Raw genomic sequence first — 16,514 nt, 5'->3', positions numbered from 1 at the left:
GCATATGGAAATTACTAGCCAAAATAATTATTTATTCTAGCCATTGTAATACATTTACCTTCATATGTATGCATTTATGTGCACTTACGTTTGTAAATTATGCTCATAAGCTCCTCTCTAAATGTAGCTTTGGTGCATTTATTTTCCCTCTAAACACTGTTCCTAAATACTGATCTAAACACCTGATGTGTATGGCCTTGTAGGCTATTGTAGAACTGTGTTTAGGGGCGTTAAAAAAAAATGTATGCCCTTATGCATAAGGCCTTAAATAAAGGCTCTATTGTCACATAACCACCAGGCTATTCTTTGTGTTTTCAACCTGTACTGGGTAGTTTATCTTGCATTGACTTGATGTTGTGGCGCATCAGACAGTTCTTTCAGCCTCCTCAATACATAAGGCTACCAGTCATTGAAATTTAAAAGGAGCGAAATGGCTAAAAGAAGGATACTGATTGGTTATGTAATGTCAGTTGAGTTCTAAAATTACTCTAGGAAATTCTGCATGATCCACATTAATCTATTCATTTATATTTTGCAGTTGCCAGCTGACCTGTACGAAATGTAGCAACAGCATCAGATTCCATTGTGCAATGTTTGCACTGTCTTAGCTGCAAAATGTTTCACAAGGGCTGGTTGCAATCTGTTAGCCTTTTATAGGAGAAAAGGACACCTCTCAATTTGTAGATACAATTTGTTTTATTCTGTAAGAACTTACTTCCTAAGTAGCCCTTTTATACCAGAAGAACGTTTTTTTAACAACTTGCATACACATTTGGCATTCTTCTCTCTTTATTCATATTGGAATTCGGAAAAGTTGGATCATTCTTAGAGATTTGGCCATTGACCTCTTAAAATGAACAGTAAAAATCGAATTCTGTCCTACACAAATCATGTTAAACTAATAAATATTAATAAAGGCAGTGAGAACTTTAGAAATTTGGATATATATATATATATATATATATATATATATATATATATATAGTTCTGGGCACATGATAATTTCCAGGTCATTGGTCACATTATACTTACTAAAATGGAGGCTCACTGTTCACCAGAGGCGTTGACCTCTACCTGAGCAAGACCCCCAAGTCAGTTTAAGAAAAAACACATGACCACCAACACCACAATGCTGGTCAAGTTACTGGCGCCATTTATTAAATTAGCAGATTCTGAATTACTAAGTATTATTACTTAAGTATCTGCTTAAAGAGTCAATTTCACCCTCTGCTCAGTTGTGAGTGGTTGTTGGCAATCACATACTGATTCCTCACCACCCTCAAAAATACCAGAAGCACAATATCTCCACCAAAAATACATTTGTCAGTAGCAGCCTTTACAGCCAACTGATGTCAGTTACATTCTCTCAATGAATAGTTCATAATGTACAATACACAAATAATCTGGAAAATACATCACTGCAAACTATCAATCAGCACTCTTGTCTCTAGTCCTTGGTCCTAAATGATGTTATTAAAGATGCGGCCTTTAGAAACCTTTGTCTTTTACTCAAGCATGAGCAAAGGACATACAGTAAGGAAGGTCCTGAAAGCTTGCATCTTTAATAAATTAGGTTAGCCGGAAAAAAGGCATCAAATTAACTGCCAATTTCTGCGTTAAACAATGGCTAACACTATCCAAGACTCCACTGCTTATAAAGAGAGCGAAGTTAAAATGTATTTCAAGTGTTGATTCAGATGGAATTTAAAGGGCAACATTGAATAATAGTCGGGCAAATTATGGCAACATTCACCTCTATGTCATATGGTAATAAGCATGCACTGTTGCACATTCACTTAAATGTGCAGCCCAACACATAGACATCTCACCAAAGAAATGCATGTACCTTTTTTTGTTTTTTAAATGCAGCACATCATAATAAATGGCAATAGGTTATCAAATGTCATAGTGCGCTGTAACGCACGTGCATTACCAAGGTGCATTGAGGTGCCTTTGAGAATGAATGGCACTTGCAGTACACCTAAAATATTTTTTTTTTTAGCCCTAATGCATGTACCTTAGATCAACACCAATTTATGTACTTCAGGCCTCAAGTTAGCCCCAGTGCATGCACTTTATTATTTTGATCAGCTCCAATGCATGCATTCTTGCAGTGCACAGATGTGAACAGAGCCTAATGCAAGCAGCCTATACTTTTTGGACAGCCAGTGGTGACATTTTTCTGCAGTGCCTCTGCTCTAACCCCTGAAGGCCATAACAGCCATGTAGAAGCCATCAGAGGCTTGTGGCACCAGAATCAGGCAGAGAACTAGGTACTGCAGCCAACCAGGCTTGGGAATTCTAGTAGTAATTCTAGTAGGCCTATTACTACTAAAGTCTTTAAGAGGCCAGCATGTGATTATGCTTGCCAGATATAAAGTTATCATATACAGTAAATCTGTCTGCTGAGGATTTAAGAACTCTCTTGTGATAAAACACACCTAAAATGCAGCTCCCTAGCAATCTTTGCTGTGCAGCCTGTCTGCCCCCATAAGGCAACTCTCCAAATCTTCTCAGTTCTGCACCCTGCTTAAAAAGGTGTAAAAGAATCGTTTGCTGAAGTTACAGGAGTTCATGCACTGGAGTGTATAGATGAGGTACAGAGCTAAAAAGGATTTTGAAGAGCATCTGGGTTTCTCCATTAAGGCGACAACAAAAATGACCAGAGAGCTGAAAGCTAGGAACATCCCCAAAATGTTGGGGGGCAGAGGGTCCCTGAAGAATAAAATCTGTACTAGAAAGGCACCTGTATTTCTTATTTATGAATGTTTCTTTACTTTTACATGATCCAATTTGTGATTTTCATTTACTGGCAGATTCATTTATTGGCGAACTGGTGTAAATGTATAAAAAGTTGAAGACATTTACACCAGTCATCAGTTATATGTGGTTCTAAAGCTTTTGAACAAACCAAATTTTCTTTTTATATTCTAAGTCATCTTACATTTTTTAAGCAGAAAACTGCAAAAGACATAAATATAGGAAAGGCAACACATGGCTGGGTGTGTGTAAAAATACAGATCCTGCTATGCCAAGCCAGGCAGGAAACACCGGAGAAGTATTTGTACAGGGCTGACTAGCCATAGGATCTTATTTTCCATAATATGGGTTTCAGGGTACATAGCAAATGTCCTTAAACATCCTTATTGCATTTTCAGGATTCAGGAATGTCTATAGTTTTCTTAGTGTTATTCTCCTTTGGTTGCAGACAGGGCTCCATAAGCAAACAGATCATTCCCACCATGTACAGCAAGCCACACACGTAGAAGGAGTAGTCATATTTCTGGGTGATGTCATAGATCCAGCCTGCAAGAGGGAAGTGAAAGGTTTAGCTTAGAAGACATCTATCACACTGCACAATACCTGTAAAGGATGTAATGCCCTAAAGCATTTCAGTTCTTTCAGGGTCCATTCACACTACTGCGTTGTGATAACGCATATTACTTTCATTGGTGCGATGGAGAGTCATTCATTCTGAATATCTCCCCAGCATACCTTGCCAATAAACGTGCATTGCAGTGCAATCAGGGGCAATGCACTAACACGTGTTGTGGTGCACTGGCACTTTCAGAAATGGTACATGCATCTTTTTTGATGCATTAGGAACGGACTGTCTTAACGCAACACATGTTGGCTAGTGGCGTAACATGCATTAATGCACATGAGCTAAAATACTGCAACATGAAGGAAGGATTTCTGGACAGCCACGCTCCAAAACTTGTTGCTTTTATTGTAAAATGAAAAACACAGGATACATGCCACAGCAAACGAGGTACAAGCACTCTAAAGTACTGCAACATTGTGAATTATCACTTTAAGACTTTTTTCCCTTAAAAAATCTCATTGTGTTAAACTTGCTGGAGTATTACGTACAGTTCACAAACAGGATTGCAAAACGTTTTTACAGTGTCTGGGGAAAGGTTATGCTTATTGTATAAAGACTTTTTGCAATCCTGTTGAATAGAGGTTGTTTGCATTCCTAATACTCCTGCAATTTTAGCACAATGAAAAGTGACATGCCATGAACAGAGCCTAATGCCGCGTACACATGACTGTTTTTCATGGCCAGAAAACTGCCATTTTTTAGATTGGTCGTGAAAACCGGTCGTGTGTATGCTCCATAGCAGTTTTCTCGACAAAAAAACTGCCCGCAAAAAAATTAGAACCTGCTCTATTTTTTCTCGTCGTTTTTCACGTCGTTCTTTTTCCCGTTGCGAAATTCGTTTGTGTGTATGCTTTTCAGAGGGGGGAAAAAACGTGCATGCCCAGAATCAAGTATGCAGCCAAAAAGCAGGCGCCATTTGAAAGGAACTTCCCCTTTATAGTCCCGTTGTACGTGTTGTACATCACTGCTCTTTGCTCGACCGTTTTTTTTTCATGAACGTGTGTATGCAAGGCAGGCTTGAGAGGAATCGTGATGAATCACGTTGAGAAAAGCGTTGTTTTTTTGCAGGACAGGAAAAACGGTCGTGTGTACGCGGCATAATCCTTCACTGAGTGCCATTAAGCTATTGGGGCTGCTCAGCTCTCGTCAATGACATATTCTTTACTTAGAGCCCAAAACTGTACTGAACTGTCAGTTGTGCCAGTCGTATAAACTTTTTTGTATTTCTATGGTGTAACAAAGTCTGCCATCAAAATGTGGGGTAGTGTGCTTTATAACAAAGGTTTGCTTTTCTTCCCCAGTCTGGCACTCGTGTATGTGCAAGAAAGGAAATAGGTTTTATCTAGAAAGGTACAGAATGAACCCAGGAGCTGAAGTTGCAAAGCTGCCCTAAGGATGAGGAAATTAATATAAGTGTGTTAGTCTAGTCTGCTAGCACAACCTGTTCTTCTCAATGGTAAACATAACAAATGGCATGCTGCTATTAAAGGAATTCACACTTTTTCAGACACGTTGAAAACCTCTTTTAAAGCAAAAAAATCAAAAACTAAATATTTCAGTAAAAGATCAAATAAATTTAGCTTTCCTGACAGACTCCATGGCAGCCTACGTGTGGGTTAATCCCGCCCCTCATACCTCATAGGACCCTTCTCCCATAAATCTTTGCTCTTTTTTTGTCCTCCTCCTAGGACCAAGATATAGTCTTACCTTTTCATGAAGTTTTCTGTAATCCAGGCCTGGTGGTGTGCACGGCGATACGTTGGTGGTTAGCGGTGATCCTCTCTGCAGTCCAGCAATCCTAGCTATTAGCAGGTGGACATGATATGATGCGATACCATAAAGAGCTTACTAACCTGGCCATTGGCAGGCAAGGGACAATACGGCCAAACGTCACAGCTATTAGAGGGAGGCCTTGTAAACGCCCGATCGTGCAGTGGGTCGAGCGAACAGCTCCCCAGTCCCTGGTTCTGGTCCGGATCGTGCCATGTTGGTGCAAAGATATTCGTTTTATATGGCAGCCGTATCTCTGTGTTTTGTTTGTCTCCTTATTTTCTATCAAACTCCAGTGAGTGGCCATGGCGGCTGGAGCGCAGCTGCGTTCCAGCTCGCTGCTTCAGGAAGTCGCCAGGACCTGTCTGCGCATCTGCAAGCCACGAACGAAGATTCCGTGCTTGGTTCTTGCAGGCGCGGTTTCGCCAAAATGGTGGCACGGTTGCGCATGCGATTGGTCACCACCGGGTCGCAACGTTTTTTCAAACGCAGGTGCGCTGTGGGGCGGTGACATCATTATCGGCGGCAGATTTAAAAATCTGTCAAAGCAGCTATTCCTTGGGATGACTTGCAGGCTTATGCAGCGGGTTCCCTAGGCACTGGTCTCTGGTTTACAAGGTAAATTGTTTGCTGCAGGCTCCCTAGGTGCTGGCTATGTTTGTTATGTGTTCTATCATGCCTGTTGTCACTCCTGTTTCTCATAAGGCTTTAATGGTTCATTTCAGTTTCAAACTGCCTTGCCATGGATATGTCACCGCCCTCCTGTGGCCAACCCTTGCGCTGCAGATAGGATTTAGTTATTTTCTGCCTGTGATGCTTGGGTTCACTCATTCAGGGGCTATTAACTCTTTATTTTTCACACAGCACTTCTAGGTCTGAACACCAAAGCATGGCAAAGATCATCCTAGGTCTCAACGTCATCACTCCTCTTCAAACTCCAGACGTCATAGATCTCCCTTTAGATCTAGGTACCACAGAAAGGAGTCTAAAACCACATCTGGGCCACACTCTCACCACCACTCCAGCCACTCTGTGAGGAAAGCCTGCTGGGTATGCGGGGCCCAGGTTCCTGAAGGTAAATTGCTCTGCGAGCGATGCTTTTCTAAAGTGGCAAAAGAGAGGGTGGAGACCAACAAGTGGAAGCACTGGTCAGAAAGGTGGTCCATGAATCCCTGAGTATAGTGGATTCTGGTCATACCCACAACCCTGCTGGCAACACTATGTTAGTCCCTATTAGGGATGATCTCGAGGCCCCAGGCCCTTCACAGCCAAGCCATTCCTCAATTGAAGCCTCAGACAGTGGGGTGGAGGTAGATACAGGTTTGCCCCATTACCACAACTGGTCAAAGCTGTCAAAGAAGCTTTGAGATAAGAAGAGCCAGTGGGGGTACCCTCCAAACAGAGGAAATATTTTAAACGCCTCAAAAAAGAACGCCCTAATTTCTCCTTTTTTGGTGAACTCGGCGCAATAATTACCGATGAATGTGGTGGTGTTGAAAGGAAGTATTGCCTGTTAACAAAGGTGTCAAAAATGTACCCATTTAAAAGCAAAGATGTAAAACACCTGGAGTCGGCTCCTCTCATTGATGCAGCCCTAATGAATATGGTGAGGCACGTCACACTCCCATTGCAGGATACTGTTTCCTTTAGGGATGGCCTGGAGAGGAAAATTGAGACCGACCTCAAGCGGATGTACATTACAGCGGGTATGAGATGCAAACCAGCTCTAGCTCTCACAGCTCTTTCTAAAGCGATGGAAGTCTGGGCAGACGACATAGATGCTTCTCTGAGGAGCATCTCAGAAGAACTGGCCAGGAGCTCATCTATTAATGGGCTGAGGTTGGCGCTGGCTTTTTTTTGGGTGAGGCTTCCCTAAACATAATTCACCTGGTGGCTCGGATCATGCTGTCATCTGTCATGGCTAAGTGTGCATTGTGGCTGCGCCCATGGGTAGCTGACCCTGTTTTCAAGCAGGCATGGTGCAGGATTCCCTTTGAAGGTTCGTCCCTCTTTGGGAACAAATTGGACAGTGCCATCACCCATGCCAAAGGGGGCAAATCGGGGTTCCTTCCCCAGGATCGCTGTCTGCTAAACCAGAAGAGAACACAGCCCAGGCAAGGTTCAGATCGAGGAAGGGATGCTCGCTACTATAGGCCTGGCCATGAGTTCAAGAAGACCTGGAAGAAAAAATAGCATTCAGGCCAGAAGTTTTCAAAAGGGGCATCTTCCGGTGGACAAGAATTCCCTAAGTCTTTATGATATTGCGCCTGCCCAGACAGAGTGAGTCGGCATCCTCGCCTCTCTCGGAAGAGAAAAAGCGAATTCTCCTGTCCTATGCAGACTGTCTTGTGGCTCAGGGCGCTGCAATTCCAGTTCCAGCCAATGAAAGGTTTCAAGGGGTCTACTCGCCCCTCTTCATGGTGTTGAAGAAAAATGGCTCCTGGAGGCCAGTTATAGACCTAACCCACTTGAATTATTTTATCAAGAAGAAGTTCAAGATGGAGATACTACTCATGATCAGTCAAGCAATCTAACCAGGCGATTGGCTTGTGTCTATAGACCTGAAAAATGCCTACTTCCATGTTCCGATAGCGTCAGAATTCCAGAAATACCTTTGCTTTGCTGTCAATCAAATCCATCTGCAGTTCACTTGTCTCCCCTTCGGGCTTACGACATTGCCTTGTGTGTTTTCAAAACTCTTGTTGGCTGTCGTGGCTCTGATCAGGACCAGAGGTATCCGTCTGTATCACTATCTAGACGACCTGCTTTTGTTATCTCGGGACAGGGAGCAGTTGCTAATCCACAGACCCCAGGTCATCTCCACTCTACTTGAGTTTGGTTGGCTTCTGAATCTGGAAAAGAGCCACCTGGATCCTACGCAGTCCCTGGTATTCCTCGGGGCACACGTCAACGTTAACAAGAGCACCATCTCATTACCCTTGGAAAAGTCACAGTGATCCGGGACAGATTTCGGCTTGCAATGTCGTTCTCTCATCTCCTAGCCTCTCAATGCCTAAAGATCATCGGCACCATGGTGGCAACAACACCCATCGTAAAGTGGGCTCAGTGGAAAATACGGCCCTTCCAGATGGGTTTCCTTCAGCAGTGGAACCCAGGGCTTCGGGATCACTCTATCCAAATAATCTCATCTATGAGGGAGAGCCTTCCTTCGTGGCTACAACAGAGGAACCTCCTCAATTGTCACTCCATTGCACCTGTGTCTTGGGTCACCATCACTACAGATGCCAGCAACAGGGGCTGACAGAAGTAGCCCAAGGCATATGGAATTTTCCCTCACAGGATAGTTTCCAATGTTCTGGAACTCCGGGCAGTGTTCTGTGCTCTGTAGGCCTTTCACCACTTAACAGCAGGAGCCTCAGTCCTCTTAAGACTGGACAACACGACGGCAGTCGCATACATCAAGAGACAGGGGGGTACTCAGTCTCTCCCTGTTGAAGGAAGTAGAGCCCATCATGATCTGGGCCCAGAAAAACCTGGTCAACCTGACAGCTGTCTACCTCCCTGGAGTCCAGAAAGTTCAGGCAGATTTTGTGTCGAGAATTTCTCTGGACAACGAGTGGACTTCCCCCCCGAAGTCTTCAGGTGGGTCCTGTCCCTGGGAGTCATTCAAGAAGTAGACTTGTTCGCCTTCCTGTGCAACTTCAGACTAAAGAGATACTACACGAGGTCTCGGTATCCCTAGGCTTTCGAGTATATGCTCTGACAGACCATTGGCGGTTCCACAGGGCCTATGCCTTTCCCCCAGTTCCAGTCATTCTCCGGTTTCTGTCGAGGCTCAGGATAGAAGGAGCAGGGATAGTGGCAATAGTCCTGTACTGGCCATGGTTTCCACTGCTGATGCAACTCAGCTTCCGGGACCCAGTTCCTCTACCCTTCAGATCAGATCTCCTATCACAAGGGGCAATTCTACATCCATGCCTGGCCCATCTACATCTGATGATCTGGTTCTTGAGAGGGGAGGGTTATAGACCATAGGCTGTCCAAGTAGGGCCATCTCCACATTATTAAATGCCAGAAGAGCAGGCACCAACAGGGTCTACCAGAGGATTTGTAAAAAGTTTGCAGACTACACCACTTCCACTGCAGGTTCTTGCAATAACCCAAAGATACATGATATCCTGGGCTTCCTACAATTAGGCTTGGATCTTATTGTCAGTCAGCTCGCTGCGAGTCCAAGTCTCTGCAATCTCTGCCTTTACGGGTGTTTCCTGGGCTAGACACCCTCTTACTCAGTAGTTGTTTAGATGAGCAATAAAGCTCAGACCTTAGAAAAAGACAAGATTCTCTAATTGGGATCTTCCCCCTGTCCTGGATTTTTTCTCAGGTAGAGAGTTGGAACATGAAGATCAGTCCTCTATCAAATGACTCTCTCTCTAAAAGTTGCCTTCTTGGTGGCTATAACATCGGCCAAGAGGGTCTCTGAAATCAGCTCTCTGGGGTGCAAGGAGCCATTTTTGACCTTTATAATTCCTATGTTGGGTTTAAAACCCAAAGTGGTATCTGTGTTTCATGACAATCAGGAGACTGCTCTTCCAACGTTCAGATCTACAGAGGATTCCAGTGTTCATCACTTAGATATTGGAAAAGCTCTGAGTCAGTATCTTGAAGCTACAGCTTCTTTCCGTCAGACCGATCACCTGTTTTTTTTTTTTTTATGGGGAGAATAAGAGAATGCGTGCCTCTTCCAGATCTATCGCAGCATGGATTGTTCAGGCCATTTAGTGGGCCTTCAAAGCCAAGGGCTTGGCACCTCCAGAAACGGTGACTGTTGACTCAACTAGAAGTGTGTCTTAATCATGGGCGGCGTCACGTCACTCCAGAAGATATTTGCAAGGCGGCCTCGTGGTCTTCAATTAACACGTTCAAGACACACTACTGCGTAGAGCCAGCCTTGTTAATATTGGTTTACGTATCTTGTCTGTTGATGGTGCCAATTAAACCTTTTTTTCTTTTGTCCAGCACTCTGCCCACTTGGGTGTGTATGGCTAGTTATTTCCCACACGTAGGCTGCCATGGAGTCTGTCAGGAAAACGGAAAATTTATATCAAATACTTACCGTAATTTTCCTTTCCTGATAGACTCCATGGCAGCAGGAGTTCCCTCCCAGTGGCTGGAGTAGGCTAAATTATGGAACACGGCCTCTTGTCCAGAGCAAAGATTTATGGGAGAAGGGTCCTATGAGGTATTAGGGGCGGGATTAACCCACACATAGGCTGCCATGGAGTCCATCAGGAAAGGAAAATTACGGTAAGTATTTGATATACATTTTCCGTTTTTGCTGCAATATTCTGCTTCATTCCAGAGATTTCTCCCACAATAAATTATTTCTGCCACTAGGTGTCCTCAGTCTGGCCAGTATTATTAAGTCATCTTGGACCCACCCAAGCCTGAACAATGAAAGAAGAAACAGTACATGGTCATCTCTCAGTCACACTGCTTTCTCCTCCTATTAGCATGCTTCTTGTCAGCAGATGTACTGGTTGGCTCCTTTTCTGCTTTCTCCTCTCACACCTCAGCCCTGCTACAGAGGGGATGCAAGAGGCCAGGTCGAATTCAGGTAGTTACACTGCTTGCATTTAAAAAATACAGTTATTACCTTTTGTACCACCTTCCTCTCCCTTAGACTGTAAGCTTCATGAGCAGGGCCCTCCTATTCCTAATGTATTAAACTGTATTGTATTTGTACTGTCCCCCCTCTACATTGTAAAGCGCTGCTCAAACTGTAGGCACTATACAAATCCTGTATAATAATAATAATCATGCAGTGATGTATTAAAAGAGAAGTATGGTCAATGCTTTTTTATTTATACTTCTCTTTTGGGTCAAAGGAGTACATTTAATTAGTTCTCCTGTGATCCAGTGTCAGATGATAGCATACTGTTGCACATTATCAGCTGACAGGGCACAACCAGGGCAGACTCTTGAAGGGTCCAGACAATTTTTTTCCGGGGTTCATCTGACTGACAGGTAGCCCCGCCTTTCAGCAGGTGGCTGAGAGCCAGATGTGCCCACCCCCTCCCCAGCCGAGCGCTCCAGTGAGTGCTAGAACAGCAAAGCAGACAGTGGCGAGTGACAGTCACTGTTTTCTGCTCGGAGCAGATCAAGAACTGAGCAATTAGTGGTCATGTGATTACTCACTTCTTACTCTTAGGCCCCATACACACGATAGAATCCATCCGCAGATAAATCCCAGCAAATGGGTTTCTGCGGATAGATCCTATGGTGTGTACACGCCAGCGGATCTATTTCCGCGGAGAAATCTCCTCTGGGATGGATTCCAGCAGATCGGATATTTGCTGACATGCACAACAAATCCATCTGCTGGAATCCATTCCAACGGATGGATCCGCTCATCTGTACAGACTTACCGGATCCATCCGTCCAAAGGGATTCCCCGCACGCGTCGTAATGATTTGACGCATGCGTGGAATTCCTTATATGACAGCGTCGCGCCCGTCGCCGCGTCATAATAGCGGCGACGGCGCGACACGTCATCGCCAGAGGATTTCAGCGCGGATTTCAATGCGATGGTGTGTACACGCCATCGCATAGAAATCTTCTGAAATCCTCGAGAGGATTTATCCGCGGATACGGTCCGCTGGACCGTATCTGCGGATAAATCCTCTCGTGTGTATGGGGCCTTAGGCTGGGTTCACACTTGTGCGGTGTAAGTTCCAGCTCTCTTATCTCTGCAATGAGATAAGAGAGCTGTTCAGCAGATCACCTCTGTTTTAGCTGCGAATTTGGAGACCTGGGGGAGGGAGAGGGGGGGAAGTGTATTGAGGAGAAGGAGAGAAATCCTGATGAGAACTGAACACATCTGCGAATCAGATGCAATGCTATAGAAGATAATGGGCCTGAATTCGCACCTGAGCTGCACCGCAATGCCTAAAAAATGCACACATTTTTGGGCAATGCAAATCCATCGCACATATGTGAACAAGCCTCATTAAAATCAATGTATTTTATAATGTTATGTGAATTGGATGCGGTTTAAGACGCAACCAATTCGCATAGGCGTGAACGGGGCCTTAGAGCTGTCATGGGACAGCTGCATCTCGGCACTAATCCTGTAGCATAGAGGTATATATGAAGGTTTGTTTTTTTACATATCCCACACTTCTTCTTTAATAATTGCAGAGCTGCGTTATTAATTTGCCATTTTATATCTGCCTAGAGTTCAGCTTTAATTCATGCATACAAAACAGGTATACCAAGTTCAGAGTTATCTTGGCTTTGTATCTACAGCACACAAGTACATTTATACTTGTTTAGACCTGTATAAAAAGTTTTTGAACACTGGCCAATCAAAGAACAGCCAGACTGCAGAATATACAAGTCAGATCAGGTGATTTTCAATAGAGAAACTCTTGCACACCGCTTCACACGTATTGATATTTGGTAATGGTAAATCTTTGATTATGTCGTTTAACTTTTCTCACTATCCCGTACAACTGTGTGCACTATAAAACGTTTCCCTATTCGGATACCAACCCACATGTTTCTCTTGTCATTTTAACAAACTTCCTTCTAATCAATATTAGAAAATAACAAAATGTGTTTAGGTACTGTAATAAGCAACAAGTAAAAACTGGTTAGAGTTGGCTGCACTCCATTATTTACTTAATGTTATCGGTACTTGACGCTGCGGCATTAGTAATGGCCTTGCCTTGCATATGCAAAATCAGGGAATTGTGGGCAGCAATGCAGAAACAGCAGCCATGATTGTTTAGTGTTAGCCTCCTTGCAGAATAACTATGGCTGGGGCTTAGAATTCTCAAAAATGTTCATGAAATAACCTCCAATGATCAGCTAAGCTCATGTGTATAGTGATCGGTGCATGTGAGTGATGTACTGAACAAGCATAAGCAGTACATGTCGTCTCACTTTCTCATTGCTAGAATTTTGAGTTTAAACAGCAGAACAAATGTTTTCTGACAGCCTCGTCTTTAATCATTAAAGCAGAACTCTGGGATTTTCCCCCATTAGTACACACCCCACCACACAAAACACTAAACAGTTATTAATTTCTTACTGTTTAAGTCTTTAAGAGATATGACTGATTGAATTTTCAGGAAGTCAGCTCTGTGATTCAAAAAATGCATCATCTTTTCTGGCAGGGAGGATCTCTTAGAACAGTGATTGCATTATATCCTTTGTCTCTCTCTAAATTGTAATCAGCCTACATTTCCCATAAATCATTGGGATGGGAGTGAATGTGGGAGGTACACTAGGCTTGTACATGTAAATGTGAACTCGCCCACTTCAACATAAATCACACCCCTCATTCTGCAGCCAGCAAGCCATAAATAACACACAGTATGATAGGTTACAGCCTTATAAATGCAAGGCATTTTAATATAAATGCATATTAATATAATATGAATTTAATAATTAAATGTAAATTAAATTAATACATTTAATGCATTTAATATAAATGCAAACCAGTGCAGCTTATCAGTGTACACCATTGTATGTCAGGGACCACCATGTCAGGGACCACCAGTGCCGCTTGTCAGGGACCACCAGTGCCGCTTGTCAGGGACCACCATGTCAGGGATCACCAGTGCCGCTTGTCAGGGACCACAATGCCCGGGACCACCAGTGTAAAGCCGGGATTATTATCAGAAATCACTTGCATGACACATCGGGGATCTCTCACTGTGTCTGGTATTGTATGTCAGAACACTGATCGCTGATGCCCCGCCCCTAGCTGTTATTAAGATTGACAGCGCAATGTTCCTATAACGGCGGGGGGAGGGAGATCAGCGATCGTGTTCTCATAACAATACCTGACACAGTGGGAGATCCCTGCTGTGTCATACAAGTAATTACTGATGATAATCCCCGCTCTGCATGGAGATAGCGGCGGAGTGGAGGGGCGGATTGCTGGCGGAAGCAGAGAATGGGTTAATATATGCTGCACACACAGTTCACAGCATGTGTCCCTATTCACTGGTTCAGGTGCGAATCAGGTCTAGATGTTTGGTTCCAATTCAGGTGTGAATTCAGGCAAAGACACACAGGTCCCTTTTAAAATGCAGACTGCGGCCGCCCCGGGGTTGTGTGAACCAACTCCATTGAGAGGCGGTCAAACTCGCCTGTAATGCGAATTGAATGTGGGGAATCTGCATCCAATTTGCATATGTGTGAACCCAGCCTGAGAATTCATTGAGAATTGCCACTAAATCCATCGAACCAGATATTGGTGCATTAGCTTATCAAAAAGAGTGTCAAATATCTCACTAGTTTTATGTTAGCCTCTTTTACTTTTATATTTAAAAAAAAAATACAAAAAAGTAGCTTTATCAGTGACCGTTAAGGTTAGGATGTCAAAAACAAGCTGTGTGCTTGGGGAGAGCATGTCCCCCAGAATTCTCTGGTGTCAGCATTATGGATCAGAAGTGACTCATGCAGGTAGCAGAGGGAAGGCAATGCAGACAGAAATCACACTAGGTGCTTTGGATTAAGGCAAGTATACACTATAGAAGGAGATTCCTTGCTCATGTTTAATTTCAGAAGTTTGCAATCACTTTAATTTTGGTCAGGGTTTCTTTTGTAAATCAACCCCATGGTATATGAAGGTAACCTAGCTGTTACTGTACCTGCAAATGGAGGTCCCAGAAGCGCTGATATCCCATTGGCACATATGATGATCCCATAGGCATTTGCCAGCTGCTTGATGCCCACTAAATCTTCTGTAACAACAGGCATGAGGGAGAAGTAGCCACTGGAGAACCCTATAAGAGCACAGACCACAGCCAGGGCGGCATATACTTGCATAAGTGGGAGGATCAGGATACAGATACCCATGGTAAAGTTGGAAGCAAGAAAAATATTCCAGGCACTGACACATGACAAGTCACCAATATAACCCAGGAAAATTTTCCCAAATATGTGCACAATAGCAATAATCGAGGTGAGTGGAAAGATGTTGTTTTGCTCTGTCATGCCGTAAAGCTCCACAATCTCTGGGAGGTGAATAAAGGGAATCACAAAGCTGCAGTAGGCCAGAAGTGCCCAAACCACAAATGCTACAAAGACCTTGTTGGTGAAGAGGGAGGCTGCCCCAAAGTAGCTAGAGTACCAGGCCCAAAATCCACATCTAACAGTCACAGTCATGCGGGTCAGTGACTTTAGGATTCCCAGTTTGCTAATATCGTTCTTAACAATGCCATTGCTGGAGTCTTCCTTACACCATGGTGCTGCAGTGTCTTCTCCCTCTTCAGGTAGGTTGCTGTTTGCTTTCCCAACATCAGCCTCCAGCAGGGAAATGTCTCTAGTTGTTTTGTGAGCGCCAGTCTTCTCCACGCTATATTCTTCTATAAGGTCCAAGGGTCTCATGAGGGCTCCACACACACACAGGTTTAGCGTGATGCCTCCCTGGATTATCATGGCATTTCTCCAGCCAAATTCTTCACACAAGTACTTCAACAGCACCGTAATCAGAAATGTCCCAAACCCTGTCCCAGTGGTGCTCAGTCCCTGTGCCAGTGCACGGCGCTTCTGAAAATACTGACCCACCATTACCACTGCAGGCAGGTACACCATCCCACTCCCGATACCTGAGAAAACAACAAGCATGCACAGTAACATTTATGTGTCCATGTTAAAACATCTCCATGTGTGTGAGTGAAATCTTTTCTAAGGCTGGGCATATATTGGTCATAATACACTGATCAGTAATGCAGCCATTTGGCTGCATCCGCTGATCCAATGAAAATTTCCCAACAGTCCTGTTTGACAGAAGTAGATTGGTTTATTGGGTTCTGTTGAGCATAAATGGCCATAAATGGATTATAATTTGGGAGATCCCTGCTGAACCATCTGAATTTCGATCCGTCTATGACCAGCTTAAAGTCAACAATATGCTTTCAACTGGAAGGAGGAGAAGGCAGACACTGCCCTTGTTTTTTCCAATTATTCAGGTGGTTTGTAAGCTCCACTTCCAATTCCTAGTAATGGGTTAATAATCGCACATAACTTACATCCCAAATCTATGCTGCCTCTTGGTTCTTTGCCTGGGCTGCTTTAGATAATAAGGTTAAAGGGGTTGTAAAGGTTTGTTTTTTATTTTCTAAATAGGTTCTTTTAAGCTAGTGCATTGTTGGTTTGATTTCCCTTCTAAATGTTTTTTTTCTTTGTTTTCTTTGTCTGAATTTCTCACTTCCTGTTCCTCCTCAGTAAGCTGTTCTGGCTGACTAACCACCGCTCGGATGATGGTGAAAAGCTTGGAAAAGCTGGATGATGGTGGAAAGCTTACTGAGGAGAAACAGGAAGTGAGAAATTCAGACAAAGAAAAACATTTAGAAGGAAAAGGTAAGTGAACCAACAATGC

At 43.7% G+C, this 16,514-nt stretch overlaps 1 protein-coding gene across 3 annotated transcripts in view; it reads right to left on the bottom strand.

The window, feature by feature from the left end:
• Positions 1-1,130: 1,130 nt before the first annotated feature.
• Positions 1,131-16,514, bottom strand: part of SLC16A14 (solute carrier family 16 member 14) — a 66,502-nt gene continuing 51,118 nt past the window's right edge. For all 3 annotated transcript variants that reach the window (XM_040348813.1, XM_040348814.1, XM_040348812.1), the window contains exons 4-5: positions 14,782-15,741; positions 1,131-3,306 (exon numbers count right to left, since the gene is read on the bottom strand). In XM_040348813.1, coding sequence (XP_040204747.1) covers positions 3,155-3,306; positions 14,782-15,741 — 1,112 coding nt within the window. In that variant the 3' untranslated portion in view covers positions 1,131-3,154. The remainder of the gene's footprint in view (positions 3,307-14,781; positions 15,742-16,514) is intronic.

The sequence above is a fragment of the Rana temporaria genome, chromosome 4, assembly GCF_905171775.1.
Source record: "Rana temporaria chromosome 4, aRanTem1.1, whole genome shotgun sequence".
Lineage (NCBI taxonomy): Eukaryota > Metazoa > Chordata > Amphibia > Anura > Ranidae > Rana > Rana temporaria.
This window is presented reverse-complemented; position numbering and strand designations above follow the sequence as displayed.